This window comes from Telopea speciosissima, chromosome 8 (assembly GCF_018873765.1).
Source record: "Telopea speciosissima isolate NSW1024214 ecotype Mountain lineage chromosome 8, Tspe_v1, whole genome shotgun sequence".
NCBI classification, from domain to species: Eukaryota; Viridiplantae; Streptophyta; class Magnoliopsida; order Proteales; family Proteaceae; genus Telopea; species Telopea speciosissima.
In genome coordinates this window covers 30,296,618-30,315,304 of record NC_057923.1, presented here as the reverse complement: position 1 = coordinate 30,315,304, position 18,687 = coordinate 30,296,618, and the positions used below count along the sequence as shown (strand labels likewise).

The 18,687-nt window shown below is 41.2% G+C and overlaps 1 protein-coding gene across 1 annotated transcript; it reads right to left on the bottom strand.

The window, feature by feature from the left end:
• Positions 1-16,061: 16,061 nt before the first annotated feature.
• LOC122672228 lies at positions 16,062-18,115 on the bottom strand. Its single transcript, XM_043869722.1, has 4 exons — positions 17,870-18,115; positions 16,780-17,684; positions 16,322-16,396; positions 16,062-16,215 (listed from the first exon to the last, which is right to left on the bottom strand). The coding sequence occupies exons 1-4, from the start codon at positions 18,113-18,115 to the stop codon at positions 16,062-16,064; spliced, it is 1,380 nt and encodes a 459-aa protein (XP_043725657.1).
• Between the last annotated feature and the right edge of the window lie 572 nt (positions 18,116-18,687).

The following is an 18,687-nucleotide window of genomic DNA, read 5'->3' as shown; positions in this document are numbered from 1 at the left end:
GTAAGGGTCTCTGGGCTCAAGCCTGCACTTCAAGGTCATGGAGAGAAGTATACATAAGTGTAAACAAGATGTGTAACTTACCCCTCGAGCGTCATGGTTTTTCCTCCATGATCTCGAAGAGTTTCCTTACTTTAATGCTAACCTCATCGTGAGACAAAGTGTCGATATGGCACGATACAGGATGTGCTCTCTGATACTCCTTGCTCTTTGGACTTGTGCTAGGAGGATAGTAGGTGTGAAGTCATCATCGATGAATTTCCCCCACTCCCGGTTGAGGAATCTTTCCTAGATAGGAAAACCTGTGTCACAATCAATGATTTTGTGACTGGGCGTGACGACCATCGCGAATAGTTCATCGGCATACATGGCAGCACCATCTACACGTCATAATGATAACAATAAATTATAAGGATCTCGGGTGTGGGTATAATAAGACCGTTTGCTATATTGTTTTTCGATCGAGGAATATGTCTGACTGAGACATCATCGAACCGACCTAAGTAAATCTTTGCTACATTAAAGTGATAGATTAGAGATTCACTTTCACACCGGTACTCCCCAGCTAGCTATTTTATCACCAACTGAGAATCCCCCATTATCTCTACTGTCATTGCATTTAATTTTCGTAAGATCTTTACGCCTATAAATAGGGCTTCATACTCTACCTAATTGTTTGAACACGGAAAACATAGTTTGAAGGATAATTGTGTCTCTATTCCGTTGGGAGACTTCAACATCACCCCTGCACCGACTGAGTCTTCAGTCCTTGATCCATCATACATCAACGTCCAAGGGGTAAGCCCAAAACCATTGGTTTCGGCCTCCATACCCCGCTGATCAATAGGCAAAGGAGGGTGATCGACCAAGAAATCGGCCAAAGCTCACTCCTTGATCGATTTTTGTGGCACGTACTGTAATGCGAACTCAGTCAGGGCCATCATCCATTTTCCAATTGTCCCTCTAATGACTGGCCTAGTAAGCATATATTTAATTATATTTATCTGGCACAAGAGATATATGGTTGTTGGCAGTAGGTAATATCTGAGCTTGGTACATGTGAAGTTCAGCGCCAAGCAGAGCTTTTCTAAGGGAAGATACTTCTTTTCTATATCTAGGGTTCTGCTAAGGTAGTTTACTACTTGTTCAAAGCCGAATTCATTGTCCTATGCGAACAGTCCTCCCACTAAGTTAGATACAGCAGCTATGTAAAGCTTGATGGGAATTCCTTTTCTTGGAGGCATTAAAATAGGTGGCTTACTCAAATAAAGTTTAATTTCATCAAAAGCCCTTTGATGTGCCTCCTCCCAATGGAATCAATCTTCTAATTTAAGCTTCAACAGTGGTGAAAACGCTCTGACCTGACCGACTAAGTTTGAGATGAACCTTCTGAGGAATTTGATCTATCGTAAGAATTTCTGAAGCTCCTTCTTATTCCTGGGGGTGGTACTTGCATAATAGCCTTGGTTTTATTCTTATCCACCTCAATCCCTTTCTAATGGATTAAGAAACCCAAGAAATTACCAGTCGATATGCCAAAAGCACACTTCAATGGGCTCATCTTTAATCAGTGAAGCCTCATTTGGTCAAACGTCTTTCGTAAATGATTAAGGTGTTATGTCTCCTTCATGGATTTGATGACCATGTCAACAATGTACACCTCTATAAAATCTCCAATCATATCATGGAAAATGGTATTCATCGATGTTGGTACGTGGCTTCGATGTTCTTAAGACCGAAAGGCATAACCAACCATTCATATGTTCCTAATGCCCCTGGACATCTGAAGACTGTTTTAGGGATGTCTTCCTTCACTATAAATATTTGGTTATAATCGGAGTGGCCATCCATGAAAGACAATATCTAGTGTTTAGCGGTCGAATCCAACAGCATGTCTTCCATGGGTATGGGGTATTCATCCTTGGGAGTGGCAAAATTTAGGTCTCTAAAGTCAATACAAACCCTAAGTTTGCCGTTCTTTTTAATAACCGGCACTACGTGGCCAGCCATTCAACACAATGGGCGGTTCTAATGAAACCTGCCCCAAGCCGCCTTTCTATCTCATTCTTAATCTTTGTAACTACCTCAGACGCCATTTGCCTAGGGAGTTGCTTGACCAGCTTAAAGCCATCTTTAATAGGCAAACAGTGCTCTACCAAATTTTGGTCTCCTATTCGGTTGCTATTATCTCTGGGCCACTTAGGTCTTCTTCCATACCTTCATCCAACTCATAGGCGTCCTCTGGTATGACCTGAATCATCTAAGGAAATATATACATCATATTAATCGGGGAGGTTGGCATACTCACTGGGACTGAACCAATTAGCATTTGCACATATTGGTTGAACTTAGTGTTGTCGGTGTGCTGTTGTTGGGAATAGTCCGACATCCCCTTCAAAGATGAGGTTGCTGGTGACATTGCTTTCCCAAGAGTTAAACTGGGAGTGAGCTTTTGTTTGACTTCGAAGCTAGATTTGGATCCAGCTTCTTTGTGATTGGTACTTTCCTTATCGAAGTTCTCTTTCAGAATAATTCCTTTATTGGAGACTTTCTTAGAGAGCGCTTGCACCTCCTGAGTCTCTTCCCTGGCTATAGCTTTACCCTTCTTTTGGGCTTGCTCTTCTCTTTGGCGGCGTGTAGCAACCTACTTCCTCTACCATCTCCTCTTCTATGTCTTTGTCATGACTGCCCCTCCATCAAATGGGAATTTAGGGTGATTGGCAACACTCCAAAATCTTTCTCTACTCAATCTTAGGTTGCACCATCCGGTACCGGCCTTGTCCCTCTGACTGCTCAGGAGTTCCCCTGACCAGGTCTCCTTTTGGGGCAATAATTACAAATTTCAACCAATCTGAATTGAAGATCGAAGGCCTCGCCACATGGTCCTTGACCGATGGACATACTGAAGTCCTTCAAGTCCTAACCATTGTAGGGTCGCGGGAAAACCTATCTTCCCTTGACTCGTGATATCGTCGACCATAATAATCTGACTCCCTTAGGGAAGATCGACCCAAATATCTCTCTTCTCGGTCTCATGACCGATCTGATCCTCGAGGTCATCTATGCGCATACTTCTGAGTCTCACCAGTCATAGGGATTTTCCCCTTTGTGCCCTTTTGGCTCTGGGGCTCCTTCGTACGCCGACCATCCTTGTATCGGTCTTCATCTCCCCTTGCGGCTATTGACTTTCATAAAGCTTCTTACAGTGGTGGTAAATGTTCCCAAAAAAGCGTTGACTAGGTTCTGATGTCGTCCCTTCTAGTGTCACCTTTCCCTCGATATGTTGTTGCAAATGCTTAAGGATAACCAATGGCTCTCCCCTTTTTAATAACCATAATTTAGATGGATTGACGTCGACCATATTTATTGATGGGAAAGGATCTTTGTCCATAGTCATCATAGCCTTTCCTTTATTAGGAAACTTCAGGCGGCTGTCGTTGATTGCCCTTTGTAAAGCTATGTGTAGCACAACATAATTGTTAGTGTAATGAGTATAAGAATTATGCCACTTACAATAACATTTATCTTTGATCTCTTCTGCTAAAGGAATACGGTGCCCCTCTGAGAGTTTGATTTGTTCGTCCTTGAGTAGATGATCAAAAATTAATTCGGCCTTGGTCGTGTCATAGGAATACTTGTTCGTAGCATCCTTGTCCCTTAACGGCTTAGCTGGTACCTTAGTTGGCTGCTCAGACATTTAGTTTAATGCTTTGCACACATATGGTTTGCCAGAGATGATATCGGCAATGCTAATTTTGTATTCTTCATCACAGTCTTCATAATCTATGAAGTTGACCATTTTTGTATTTCCTGACCCCATAATAGCCGATACTGACGGCATATAATAGGTCCCTAAAGAAGAGGCTTTATGCTCTTCTTCTTCTCTAAGAAGAATCTCATAGCTGGTAGCCTGAGCCACCAACTGACTAAGGTCAGCAAATTCTTGACCCGCGAAACGCTTTCTTAATTCAAAATGTAGTCCACCTAGGGCCATTTTCATGTACTCGTCCTCCTATAACATCATTGGACACTTATATCGTGCTATCTTAAACCTATTTATAAACTTTTCGACCGATTCATCAGGCAACTTGCACATCCAAGCCAAATCGGCCACTGAGACCACAGGTTTGGTGTAGATGCTGAATTTTGTTACCACCCCCAGCAATGATGACAATCAGACATGAATGACTGACGACATCCCCCAAAAGGACTTTTTCCCCCGTACACGAGCCATATCACCCCCTCCATATCCCTAAAAACAATTGAAAAGACCCTTTTACTTAGTGCTGAAGGAGGTACTACTCACCTTCCCCGAAGTGAAATTTTTTTTAGTCCGCCAGCGCCTCCAGATGGATTTTTTTCCTATAAATACCCCCCTCCACCCCTCATCTCCACATTCCAAGTTTCCCAAAGGGGGGGAGCTCCTAGACTTCGAACCTCTACCAGTTTTTTTTCCTTAGTTTCCTTATTTTGGGATCCTTCCTCAACCAGATTTTGGGTTTTCGAGTCTTCAAGCTTCGTCCCTCTATCCGAAGTCTAGGTCTCTAGAATCTGCCTTCCATCACCCATTTTTGTCCAAATCCTTGAGGTCTCCCATGGCCTAGTCACCCTGTCCGACATCCCAATGCCTAGCTTCTAAAGCTTTCCAACGCCGTTGCTCTGTCCGAGGTCCTAGCATCCGACTCTCCGATGCCGTTATTCTGCCCGACATCTGGGTGACTACCTTCCCCATGCCATTATTATGCCCAACATCTGGGTGACTATCTTCTCGAGACCGTTACTCTATCTGACAAAGTTCAACTCAATCATCGTAAGCCGTTACTCCGTCCGATAAAGGATAAAGCAAGTCATTTGTCTCAACCTGAGCCGGGGGACGTCTTTGACATTGTATTTTCATAATTGCATTGGTTAAACCATACAAGTACACATTTTTACCGTGAACCTTCTATTTTAGCACAATGTAGTCCTTTAAGTATTCTTGTTTAGTGTACATAGTAGTTAGTATAATATAGTTTAATTTTATTTAAGCAGTTTCTGCATCATCTTAGCGTTGCATGTTGGAAATAGGACATTTATAAAGAGAGAACATTCGAAAACCAGCATCTAGTAGAAAGAATGATTTACCCAGGCAAGGTGGGTGGCTAACACCTTCCCACTCTCGTAACCTGATCGCTTACCCCGAATCTCTGACCAAACCAAATGAAGTCTTGTAGCCCTTCATAGGGCTACATAAATGGGTCCTAGGCCCTAATCCTAGGTGGCGACTCCATTTCATTTAATTGTATGACCCCCATCCCTTGATTAATCATAACCATTTGAGAAGACACATTCCTTCTCTCTCTCCAATCGAGGAGCATAACCAACCCCATCCAAACCAAGCACTGGGGAACGTGCACGGTTTTGGGACCGGATCTTCACATTCACTCTTATAGAATTGGGCGTAGAAACGGTCTTCCATTTCCTTCCAATTTTGGACTGAGTTGGCTAGTAGACTAATGTACCAAGAGAAGGCCGATCCGGTCAAGGAATTGGGAAAAAGTCTTAGTTTCATTACTTCATTTTCACATTGGACCGTGTAATGGGCTATAAGCTCTACGGTCGACATGTTATCTTCCCCCGAGAATTTCACGAACTCAGGGATCTTTTGGTTCCTATCGAAGTCTATAAGGTTCAGGTGTTCAGGGTACAGTTTCCTATACACCAGCCTTGTGATCGACCTGAATAAAGGATTGACTTGTTCCTGTGTTAACCGAGTGAGTTCCCTTAAATAAAAAAATACTTGGTTAGCTGGGTTCGCTGGCATCACTAAAGGATTCCTCTTGCGTGCTTCGGCTGGTACTTCTTTGGGTATGTTCTAGTCTATGTATGGTCAATCTGGTTCTGGGAGGTTCGGCCATGGGACACTAGTTCTCTGGTAGAAACTTGTATTCCCTCGGCTGGCCTAATTCCCTCTGACATTTTGGTATCCAGCGATTCAAACTGCTCCTGCCCCTGGAGCCTGATATCCAGCTGCTGGAACTGCACCTACCCCTAGAGCAATAGGATTAGTGTTTTACATGGTCGGCATCACATGAGGCTCGTGGATCACTATGCCCCTTGCGAGTCCATTTCCATTGCTCGGTTGGCTAGAAGCACCAACGTGGCCGACTTGACTTCCCTTGCTGCTAAACTAGAAGCACCAGGGTGCATTTGTTCCCATTGCGGTGGTTGGTTCTGGGTAACCACTACCAACATAAGTTGTTCAAAATGAGCCTACTGCCTGTTATAAGCCTGAGTTATTGTTATACCCGCACCTGAAATATACCCTAAATTTTTGGGCCAAACTAAATTTCCATTGGTCGGTGTTGCGATGCTACCAATTGTCAACACCTGTGGCCTTGGGTTGTGACAGTAAAGGGGAAAGTTTGAACTAAAGGATGGGAACCCCATTTTGGTAAGCAATGAGAGCACTCAAAGGTAAGCTTTTAACCCTAAAAGTTATGTATACATACCCTCCTCAAAGTCCTTGAAGTGTGGGTCAAGGCCCAGAGATTTTACTGTTCTTGTTTAGCACTTTCGGTAGGAACGGATTTACGAATGGACCCACTGCTGACGAGTCCATTCAAAAGTCCATTCGTGTTGTTGACCTCTTATGTATAGGAAACTCCTGTGGGATCCACATATCCTGCATTTTGGACACCATAGTCATGACCCCGTGCATTGTGGACCCCACCCCCAACTTTCCCTCTTCTTGTTGGGCCATGTAAGTGGGCCCACAAGGCCCAAACTTGGTTTTAAATAGATTTTAAAATTTAGGGACCAAGGTAAACAGGCCCTAAGGCCCTTCTCCTTTTATAAAAGTACTTGATTTCCCAAACTCATTTCATTTTCTCTCCTCAGCAAAGACCGTGGGAAGGGGAAAGAAAAGAGGAGGAAAAGAAGAAGAGGGTGAAGGAGGAAGGGAGAAGGAAGAAAACTTGTTGTCCTCCTCCCTAGGTTTCATCCCATCCTCTTCTCTTGAAGTCCTAGACAAAGGAAGAAGAAGAAGATGATGAAGGAGGTTGAGAGAGAGAGCTCAAAGGGGGCTCACCAAACCATGGATCCTTGGTCCCTCCTTGGTGGTGAGTGTTCTTTCCATTCCTCCTTCACCATTACTCTATTTCTTAGTTATGGTGTTGGATCTTAAAGTTGGGAGAAGCTTGTAGAACCCAAAGTTTTGTTTGTGAGCTTCTATACTAATCTATGTGAAGCCAATGCTCACCATTTGAGACCCTTTAAACCTCTCTTTGAACCCTTCTCTTGAACCTAGATTTCCTTTTTCTCAAAAATCCCAATTCTTGTTCTTGAACGGTTCAATCCACTGATTCCTTAAATCCCCTTAATCCATTGGTTTAGGTAGGGTTCCTTGACCCTAAGGTGGTCCTAGAACACTTTCCCCAAGCCCTTGGAGCCATTAATGGCCTTGGGGATTGTTTTGGATGAAGTTTGGGCTGAAAACCAGTGTTCAATCTGAGAACGGACATGACCGGACCTAGTTATCGGGAGTCTGTTCGTTACAGACTGGTTGACCTCTACTTACTATTTTTACCATAACTTAGACTATACATATTGTATTGATGCAATTCAAGTTGTTTCATAGACTAGACTTCTAGGGCTATATTTCATATGAAGAAAACCCTGACCAAATTGGAGTGGAGGGTCCTCCAAAGTGGGCCCAAACCTGGCTGATGTGCTTTGACAGCAAAGGTTAGAAATATTGAATCTATTTACCCCGGTGACCTCAAACCTAGGGTTCCAATTGGAACCCAAGGATTGGCTGCATGTCCCTTGGTAAGTTCTTGAGGAGTCAATACTCATCCCAGCAAACCCCATTGACCTTTCCCCCCTAACCCAATTTGGAAGGCCTAAGTTTCAAAGGCCTCAAACCCTTGGATCGAATATTGGTGATCCAATTCAAATGGTTTACAAATCTCTTCACTAATGTGTTGATTAGGCCTAAATGACCAATGACACTAATACATTATAATCTCAAGCCCTCCTTTTGATTGTATCCTAGATCTAGGGTTCTAATCTTCCCAAACCTACGTGTAGACATTGAATTTTGTCACCACCCCCGGCAATGATGACAATCGGACACGAACGACTGACGCCGTTCCCCAAAGGACTTTTTCCTCCGTACATGGGCCATATCACCCCCTCCATATCCCTAAAAGCAATTTACAAGACCCTTATTAATCTCTACTATACTCGTATATAGCTTGATCATTTATTAAACCCACTATACTCGTGTATAGTTTGACCGCCCTACAAATTTGATCCCCCTTGTACTCGTGTACAAGTTAATCATTGACTTTTCTGATCCTCGGTATACTAGTGTGTAGTTCAATCATCCCATCAATCTTCGCTCTCAGTTGTACTCTCATTCAGATTGATCCATCAAAGGATCAAATTCGACCGAGCGATGCTCATATGGTCGCACATAGTCCTTCTAATCTCCACTATACTCACGTATAGTTCGACCTCCTGTAGTCCCTTGATTTCCACTATACTCACGTATAGACCAGCCTCCCATGGTCTCTTGATTTCCGTTATACTTGCGTATAGACCGACCACCCATGGTCCCCTAATTTCCACTATACTCGCGTATAGACCGACCTCCCGTGGTCTCCTAATTTTCGCTAGACTCATGTATAGACCGACCCCCGTGGTCTCTTGATTTCTTCTATACTCGTGTATAGACCAACCTCCCGTGGTCTTTCGATCCCTGCTATACTCGTGTATAGTCCAACCTCCTGTGGTCTCCCGATCTCCGCTACACTCGTGTATAGTCTGATCTCCTATTGTTTTCCAATCCCTGCTATACTCGTGTATAGTCTGATCTCCTGTTGTTTTCCAATCCCTACTATACTCGCGTATGGTTCGATCACTTGGTGACCCCATCTTTCGGGTTACGATGCCGTCTCATCATCACTTTTTCAAAAGATTGGTCACAAGGCCATCTCATCGTACATTTTCAAAAATCGATCACGATGCCTTCTCATCGTACAATTTCAAAACTTTTTTGGTCATGGTGTCGTCTCATCGTACAATTTCAAAATTCGGTCATGATGTTGTCTCCTTGTATAATTTCAAAACTTTTTCGATCACGATGCCATCCCATCGTACATTTTTAAAAACTTGTTTGGTCACGATGCTGTCTCATCGTACATCTCCAAGAGAAAATTCGGTCATGACGCCTTTCCGATTGAGCAATGCTCAAACTTAAGACTTTGTCGAGCGATGCTCAAAATTAAACTTTGCTGAGCGTTGCTCAAAACCAAAAATTCCTATCGAGCATTGCTCAAAATTAAATTCCCACCGAGCGAAGCTTAAAACCAGATTCTTGCCGAGCGTTGCTCAAAGTCAGATTTCCTACCAAGTATCGCTCATAAATCAGAATCCAACGGAGCATCGCTCAAAAACCATTACCCTTTTGGATCCGTTGATCACCATTGTCATCCAATTCTTGGGTTGCTCGTTGCCATTTTGATCTGTTGATCACCCAATTGTTATCCGATCCTTGGATCGCCCGTTGCCATTTGATCTGTTGATCACCCAATTGTTATCTGGTCCTTGGATCGCCCGTTGCCATTTGATCTATTGATCACTGTTATGTGCTTGTATGGGTAGTTATTAAGAGTTTTAAGGTTAGTTATTAAGAGTTTTAATTAAGAGTTGTTTATTAGGAGTGGGGTGTGAGTTGGGTGTAGTTAGTATGACGTGTAGTAGGAAGTTAGTAAAATCATTTAGTTTTTCCTTATTATGTGTTAGTAAAAGTGAAGGGTTGATTTAATTTTCCTTATTATGTGGAAGGGATCAAGGGATGGGTTTGTTAGTTATGTTATCTCTTATTTAAATTACCATAATGGAATGAAGAGGGGAGAAGTTTAATCCCAATTAATCTCTTAAGAAATAGAGGCCGGCTCCCTCCAAATTAGCCAAAACCGATTCATATTTCCTCTCTTTCGTATTCTTATCTTCTTTTCAGGATAGCAAAGCAAGGGAAGACCGTGCACGTACCAGCTTGGTACCAGAGCCAGAATATAGACGAATGGGTGGAGCGACTAGAGGAAGAAGTAAGTTCTCACAAGGAGGGACAACAACAAATTCTTCAAGAGCAACCCCAAGTTTTGTCTCGACTCAATGAGCTCTTTGAAAAATTCAGCCCCTCTCAACCTCATTCACAATACAAGGTGGGGGAGAATTCAAAAACTACCGACCCACCACCACAGACGCAACCATTCAGTCGTCCAACAGCAACACGCTTCTCCAACTCCCAACAAACATTTACTCCAACATTGGTCAAATTGGACTTCCCACGTTACAACGGGGACGAAGACACGACCAATTGGACTTGTCAAGCTGAGTAGTTTTTTGAGTTTCATCAGACACCACTAGAGGAGAAGGTGGCACTAGCCTCATTTCATTTGGAAGGGGACGCACAGTTATGATTTCAAATCTTCAAACAAGACCAGTTCGGGCCAACTCCCTTTTAAGACTTCTTTGGGGAACTAGCCAAGCTGTAAAAAATTGACATGGTATATGACTACCAATCTCGATTCGAGAAGTTGCTCTCTAAGGTGGGTCCCTTGCCACCACCAAGACAGGTGAGTTTTTTCATTAGCGGGTTAAGAGATCAGATCAAGGCTGATGTACTTGCCGGCTGCCCCACCATCTTGTCTGCCGCCATTGGCTTAACCAAATTATACGAAGCTTGAGATTCTAACCAACCTCCTCTCCTCTTCCTATCAATCGACTAACTCCTTTTGAGATGCAAGAACGACGGGCGAAAGGACTATGCTATAATTGTAACGAAAAATTTATCCTGGGCCATCGATGCAAGAAGTTATTCTTGATCGAGGGTTGTGATGAAGAGGGAGATGACAATGTAGAGGCCCTACCACCAGACCGTGGAAAGTTTTAGACCTTGAGGACAAGGTCAAAAATTAAGGGGAAGGGAGTTGTTACGTGCATGTATGGGTAGTTATTAAGAGTTTTAAGGGTAGTTATTAAGAGTTTTAATTAAGAGTTGTTTATTAGGAGTGGGGTGTGAGTTGGGTGTAGTTAGTATGACGTGTAGTAGGAAGTTAGTAAAATCATTTAGCTTTTTCTTATTATGTGTTAGAGGAAGTGATGGGTTAGTTTAGTTTTCCTTATTATGTGGAAGGGATCAAGGGATGGGTTTGTTAGTTATATTATCTTTTATTTAAATTACCGTAATGAAATAAAGAGGGGAGAAGTTTAATCCCAATTAATCTCTTAAGAGATAGAGGCCGGTTCCCTCCAAAGTAGCCAAAACCGATTCATATTTCCTCTCTTTCATATTCTTATCTTCTTTTCAAGATAGCAAAGCAAGGGAGAACCATGCACGTACCAATCACCCAATTGTTATCCGATCCCTGGATTGCCCGTTGCCACTTGATCTTCGATCATCCGCTGTCATCCTATCTTTAAATCACCCGTTGCCATTTGATCTGTTGATTACCCGTTGTCATCTGATCCTCGGATCGCCCGTTGCCATTTGATCTTCGATCTCTGTTACAATCCTGCTGTCCCACCTGCAGTAATGAACTCTAGTGGGTATCCCACATCGGAGAGTAATGAACTCTAGCGTGGGCTAATATAGTCCTGGACACCCTCACCTACTGAATCGGTTTTGTGGGCTGAGATCCAGGATCGTATCAGTAGTATCAGAGCAGGCTGCCATGTCTATGGGTCAAGGTACCGACATGGGTGACCTATGGAAAGGGCTACCTGGTGCTCAAGGGGTCCGAAGTGAAAGCTTCAATGGAGTGGGCCGCCGGGGACGTCGGTCCGAAAGCGTGGTGGAATGTTACGATCCTGCTGTCCCACCCGAAGTAATGAACTCTAGTGGGTATCCCACATCGAAGAGTAATGAACTCTGGTGTGGGCTAATATAGTCCTGGATACCCTCACCTATTGAACCGGTTTTATGGGCTGAGATCTAGGATCGTATCAATCTCCCATTGACATCCGGTCCTCTAGATCGGTGGATTAAGCACCCATTGCTACCGACCGGTTTGCCAAGTTAGGTTTTATCGTTCAAAACAAAAGATTTCATCAGATAATTTGTCGAGAGAGGTTTTATCATTCAAAATAAAAGATTTCATTGGACAATTTGCCGAAATAGGTTTTATCGTTTCAAATTTAAAAGGTTTCACTGAATGGTTTACCAAAATAGGTTTTATCATTCACTAAGCGATTTGCCGAATTAGGTTTTATCATTCAAAACATTGTCACCTATGAGCAAAGTGGCGATAGTAGTTGCTCGACCTAAGGAAGTTTATCAAAAGGTTTACTAAGGGACCCCCATTACCTTTGAGCAAAGTGATGGAGTAGGTGCTCGACCCAAGGAGGCTTACTGAATAGTTTGCCGATGGAACAACGTCACCTATGAGCAAAGTGACGATAGTAGTTGCTCAAAAGATTTATCGAATTGTTTACCGAGATATGATTTTATCGTTCAACTCTGCCACCTATGAGCAAAGTGGCGGTGATGCATGCTCCTGGTGACAAAATCAAGCGGTCTTTTATCATTGCCCTTCGACTGTTGGCACAGGCCTTAGACAAAGAGGGGCAAACTGTAGATGCTAAATTTTGTCACCACCCCCGACAATGATGACAATCGGACACGAACAACTGACCATGTCCCCCAAAGGACTTTTTCCTCCATACACAGTACATATCGCCCCCTCCATATCCCTAAAAATAATTTACAAGATGGGTTTTTTTCCTATAAATACCCCCTCCATCCCTCATTTCATCATCCCAAGTTCCCAAGAGAGGGGGAGCTCCTATGCTCCAAACCTTTGCCCGTTTCCCTTCCCAAAGCCCTTCTTTCCTTGTCCCGGGGTTCCCCCCTCAACTCCTAGGTTTTGAGCTATGCCTAGTCCGTCTGTCCGAAGTCCGTCAACCCAAGCCCAAGTTTCCAACCCTCCTTCGTACCCAATCCCAAAAATGTCCTTATGGCCTAGTTATTTTGCCCGAGAGCCGAGTGTCCCACTCCTATAACTGTCCAATGCCATTTGTCAAATTAGTTTTCCATTTCACTACTCGACGTCGTTACTCTATTAAAGTAGTTTCCCATTTCACTACGAGACGCCATTACTCTGTTGAAATAGTTTCCCATTTTACTACCCAACGTTGTTACTCTGCTGAAGTAGTTTCCCATTTCACCACCTGACACCGTTACTCTGTCTGACAGAGTTCAATTCAATCATCATAAGCAGTTACTTTGTCCGATAAAGGATAAAGTCAGTCGTTTATCTCCACCTGAGCCGGGGGATGCTGCCCATACTGTATTTTTCATAATTGTATTGTTTTAAATCATACAGGTACACATCTCTTTCATTGCATTTTAATTTTGTAACAATGTAGACTTTTAAATAACTCTTGTGTAGTATACAGTAGTTAATTTAAATTAGTTTAACTTTAAGCAGTTTGTGCATCATTTTAGCTATACATGTGGGAATAGGACATTTATAAAGGGAGAACATTCAAAAACCAGCATCTAATAAAAAGACTAGTTTACCCAGGCGAGGTGGGTGCCTAACACCTTCCCACTCTTGTAACCTGACCACTTACCCTGAATCTCTGACCAGACCAAACAATGTCCTATAGACCCTCACAGGGCTACACCAATGGGTCCTAGGCCCTAATCCTAGGTGGTGACTCCATTTCACTTGATTGTATGACCCCCATTCCCCGATAAATCATAATATTTGAGAAGACGCATTCCTTCTCTTTCCAACCGAGGAGCATAACCCAACCCCATCCAAACCAAGTGCCGGGGAACATGCGCGATTCTGGGAACGGATCCTCACACTAAGTTTTGGTATTAGTACTTTAAATCCCTTAGACCTTGATCCATTGTTTTGGATATGGTAGTATAACCTTAAGAAACCCTAGGGCATCCTTCAAGGGCCTCTATGGCCTTATGGTTTTCCAAAAATGGAATTGGTTGGAATGATGCAAAAGAATCCAAGCTTACTTGTGAATGGATCCACGATCGGACTCACTTATGTGAATCCATTCGAGAATCCGTGGGCGAACTCTATTTTGCTGTTCTAGCAAGTAAACTTTGGGGTTCCTTTATGGGGCCCTCCAATACTTCTTAATGCCTTGTTCACGTACTCCTAGGCTATTAACTTACTATAGGGAAACGTGTAATACGACGGATGGTAATGAACAATATGAGCGATACACGAACTATTTATGAGTGGGTTTGGGTGACTTTCTTAGGTTTGCTTATATTAAGCATATATCCATTATTTACTTGCATCATTATCGAGCATATTGCATAATTGCATTATTTATCTTGATTGTGAATTAATATGAATGTGGTTAAATGATTTGCTTCATCTTGTATCGGGATACGGTGCCGGGTGTACCGGTATTGGAATGCTAAATATATTTAAGGACTTCTATTGCTTGTCATATTAGCCTGTATGTGTCATGTCGTGCTGGTACCTGGGTGCTAGATGGAATGGGACGTTGATGCACCCGGAATACCTCTCGAGATGATAGGATTTGCCTGTAGTATATCTGTGGCTAGGTTTCATTTCCCCTATGCTACGACCCTTATCAACGGGGATTTAGGTGTTGGGTGATCAGGGCTCCCTATCTGTGCCAGAGAGAGGCCAGGTTAGGGATGATCACTGGTCATCGGTGTCTGCCTTTGGGTGGTTTTGGTGGCTTCAACCAATGCAAGCCCCCTGGTAACAACTGAGGTTTCACTATGACAATAATATAAGTGACCCATGGTGTCTCCCGAGTTGTTACAGTAGCATATACCATTGACTTAGACTGTTTATTAGGTAGAAAATCTACTAACATTTACATGCATCGTGGACTCTGTGTGAATTGTATGTTTGTGCATTCCCCATCCCCCTCGCTGGGCTCAGCAGAGCTTACCCCCATTGCGCAACCCTTTTTAGTTGTATGAAGGTGGTGTTTAATGGTGCATCCCTCCTTTTGAGGTGAACCGATCGAAGTCGGTGACATGGGGCTTTGATAGATGGCATACACTCGGGGACTATGCCGTTGGAGCACAACATTATCTTTTCTTATTTCGTATATTATTTGTATTGTGTAAACTTGACAACACTACTGCTGCTTGAGTCTCAGTTAACCTTTTGGGTTAAAAATGTAATATATTTAATTATCTAACACTTAGGCCTTAAATCATTATGTTGTAGTAAATGCTTCCGCTCATAGTTAGTAAGTTTAGGAATGGCAATAATACAGGAACGAATACGTACGACAGTCAAACGGACTATACGGCAATAATACTTTTAAAAAAATCCAGCGCAATAATATGATACGGTAATAATATGGTACATGTTTAATACGTGTATAATACAATTGCTATGTAAAAAGCCGGGAACAAAAATATGAGCATATATTCACTTTGCAATAGACATGTACACCTAATAAACACAATAATAGCATTTACTGATGTGCCTAAATATATAGTTTGATTGGTTAACAAGCCTAGATTCATTACATTCTTTATTGTAGGGTTTAGAATGGCCAATCAAAAGGGATGATTGAAATGAATATTGCTTATATCCCTATTAAAGTCTAAAAAATAATAGTATGAAAAAATATAACCAACAAAGGTCATTTAATAGTTTCCTGAAAACTGTGGATCAATTGGAACAACAAATTCCTCAATGGAATGAAGCAATAAATATGACAAAGTATAACATAATCAAAGTCTAACAGATACTCTACCAAATAAATCAAAACATCAAAGACAAAAATAACACATTATGTGTTATAGAACCATGAAAAATCCCACAATATATCTATTACAAGAAAATATATAGATCATCCATCAAATTATCCTATGCAATCCACAAAACATCAATTGGTCCTCAATCTGATGGTGTTGGTGTCTCTGAATCATGTGTGAAATGAGTGATAATAGTACGTAGCTGACTTAAGTTGCCACTAAAGATTGGAGTATAAGGTTCATTAAAATTAAATGCAGATCCAAGCCCAAGCTCTCTATCAAGCCATGTCTAATCATCTTCCACCATTGTATCCCCCTCATCTTTAAATCCAACTCTATCATCATCTTCATTGATTGGAATCTCAAGAAGTTTATCTAACACAATTGAGTCCTTGCAGAATTGATCAATTTCCTTTGATTTAAGTTTCATAAGGTTATTCATCCTTACATAAACCAAATCTTACAACATCTCAGGAGAGAACTTGTTTCTCTTTTTGGTTTGCACAGCTTCAAAAGCACTCCAGTTTCTCTCACATGATGATGAACTACAAGGTTGACTCAAAATGAGAATAACTATCTTTTGAAGCAAGGGAACACAACTTCCATGCATAGTCCACCATGAACCTACAAACATAAAAGTATAAAGGAAATAATAAAGAACAAATTCATTATTAAATTTATAAAAATAAAGAAGAAATAAAATAAGAATACAACAAAAATTATCAAATTTTTTTAACTTACGTGGATGGCAATCAACCATTAATAAAGAGAGTTCATGCAATAGCTTTTCTTCTTTCTTATAATAATCTCTGAACTCATTTGCATATTGTCTCTTGTCATCAGGAGAAATCATAGTCTTTATGATATAGATTACTGCTTATTGCACATCATTTGGGTAGTATAAATTTTTTCCATCATACATAAAGAAATGATTCAAAAAAGCTGTCATCACGTGCACAGGATGTATTATGTTTGCCTCTTTTCTACTGTCAAACAATTGTAATAACCTCTTATACTTCGATGAATCTCTGTTGCAACGATCTATGATGGTATTCCTTACCCTTTCCATAGCCTCATACAAAAATGGACTTGTAGCTCCATCACCATCAACTAGACAAAGGACTATGATAAGAGGTTCTAAAATGGACAACACATCTTTTCCATTCAACCAAAACTCTGTACTCTGAATTATTTGAGTTACCATTGCCCCCAAATCAGACCTGCAGTGCCTGTTGATCCTCCATTCTGCTGATGCAACCATAACTCTCAACACATCCTCAACATCAAGAATAGATTTAAGCATAAAAAGATTAGAGGCAAATCTGGTCTTGCAAGGTTTTTTCAATTCTTTACCTCCTGTGCATTCCCTCATTAAGGCTAAAATAGTCCCATGCTTGTACATAAAACCAACAACCAACTTTGCCTTGTCAAATACTTCTTTTACCCATGAAATTTGTGCATCAATGTCCTTCAATAGTAATTGCACTCCATGGGCTGCACACCTGATCCTATGAATGTGAGGATATTTCTCCATAATCAAAGAGATTGCAACCCCATAGTTGGAAGCATTATCTAAGATAAATCGAACAACTTTCTCTAGTCCAATTTCCTCTATTATAGGCTCAAGTATATCTCTAAGAAATAGTCCAGTCTTAGAAGAATCAAAGCACTCAAAATAGTTGAGGAAAATGGCTCTCTTGGGTGAATATGCAATAACATTAATGAAGGAACGCTCTTTCATACCAGTCCATATGTTAGATATAATAGTGCATCCTGTAGTAGACCATGACTCCTTAACTAAAGCAACATATCGTTCAATATCCTTCCTCGCCCTTTGTACCAATTTGGTCCTCAATGTAGAATAACTAGGTATGGCATAGCTTGGACCATAACAACAAGTAGAACGTTTCGTCTGAATGAAATTAGGAGTTTGAATAACATTAAAGGAAATGTTATTAAAAAAGAAACAACGAGCCAAATCATCATCAACTTCATCCTTATTTTTTTGTTTAAGCATTCCATCTACACTTGGTTGTTGAAGACTTGAAGACTGACCTATATGTGCTCACTATCTAAGGGGCTTTGTGAAGTTCCAACATTACATGCAGTGGAACTTTCCCCAGTCTTAGCTTTCTTATTTTCCTTACTTAATGCACAGAGTGCCTCAGCAGGGACATCATCAGGCACATTGCTACATATCCCAACATCATTTCCCTTCAAACAAGCTAAATGATATTTCACTCTTAAAATACCACCTGCATACTCCTTGTTACAAAATTTACATTTGAAACACCCTTTTAAATCTTCCACATACTTCCATAATTGATCTCTTTGTTTAACCATTTTCCCTTAGTGTCCTAATAAACAAACATATATAAAAAAAAAAAATAAACATTCCATAGTACAAATAAATAAAAAAGGGATTGTTAAGCATGCAAAATCCAAACTCCTTTAATCCAATAACACAATACCAATTAGGTAGCTAGTGTTTAAGCATGTAAAATCCAAACACATTTAATCAAGTAATAACACATTACAAATTAGCTAGCTAGTGTTTTAGCATGCAAAATCCAAACACATTTAATCAAGTAATACATTACATTTAACTAATCCCTGCTCTTTTCAAGAAATGAGTCAGCATAATAACAGTAAATTATTAGGAAAATATTTATTCATGCAAGTTACTGCTTCAGAGTGCCTTCTAAAATTGACCGAGCTATACAAATAATTTGCTCCAGAGCAATGGCAAGATATTGGATTTAAAAGCGAGCTCATTTATCTAGAAGGCCTTGGACGGTACTTATATAAGGATATGATCTGCCATTACCTCTTGAAAGGAATCCTAAGTTTCAGTCAAATAAGAAAGGGAAAAAAATTAATTTCCACATTTAAAAATTATCTAGAGACTTAGCTTT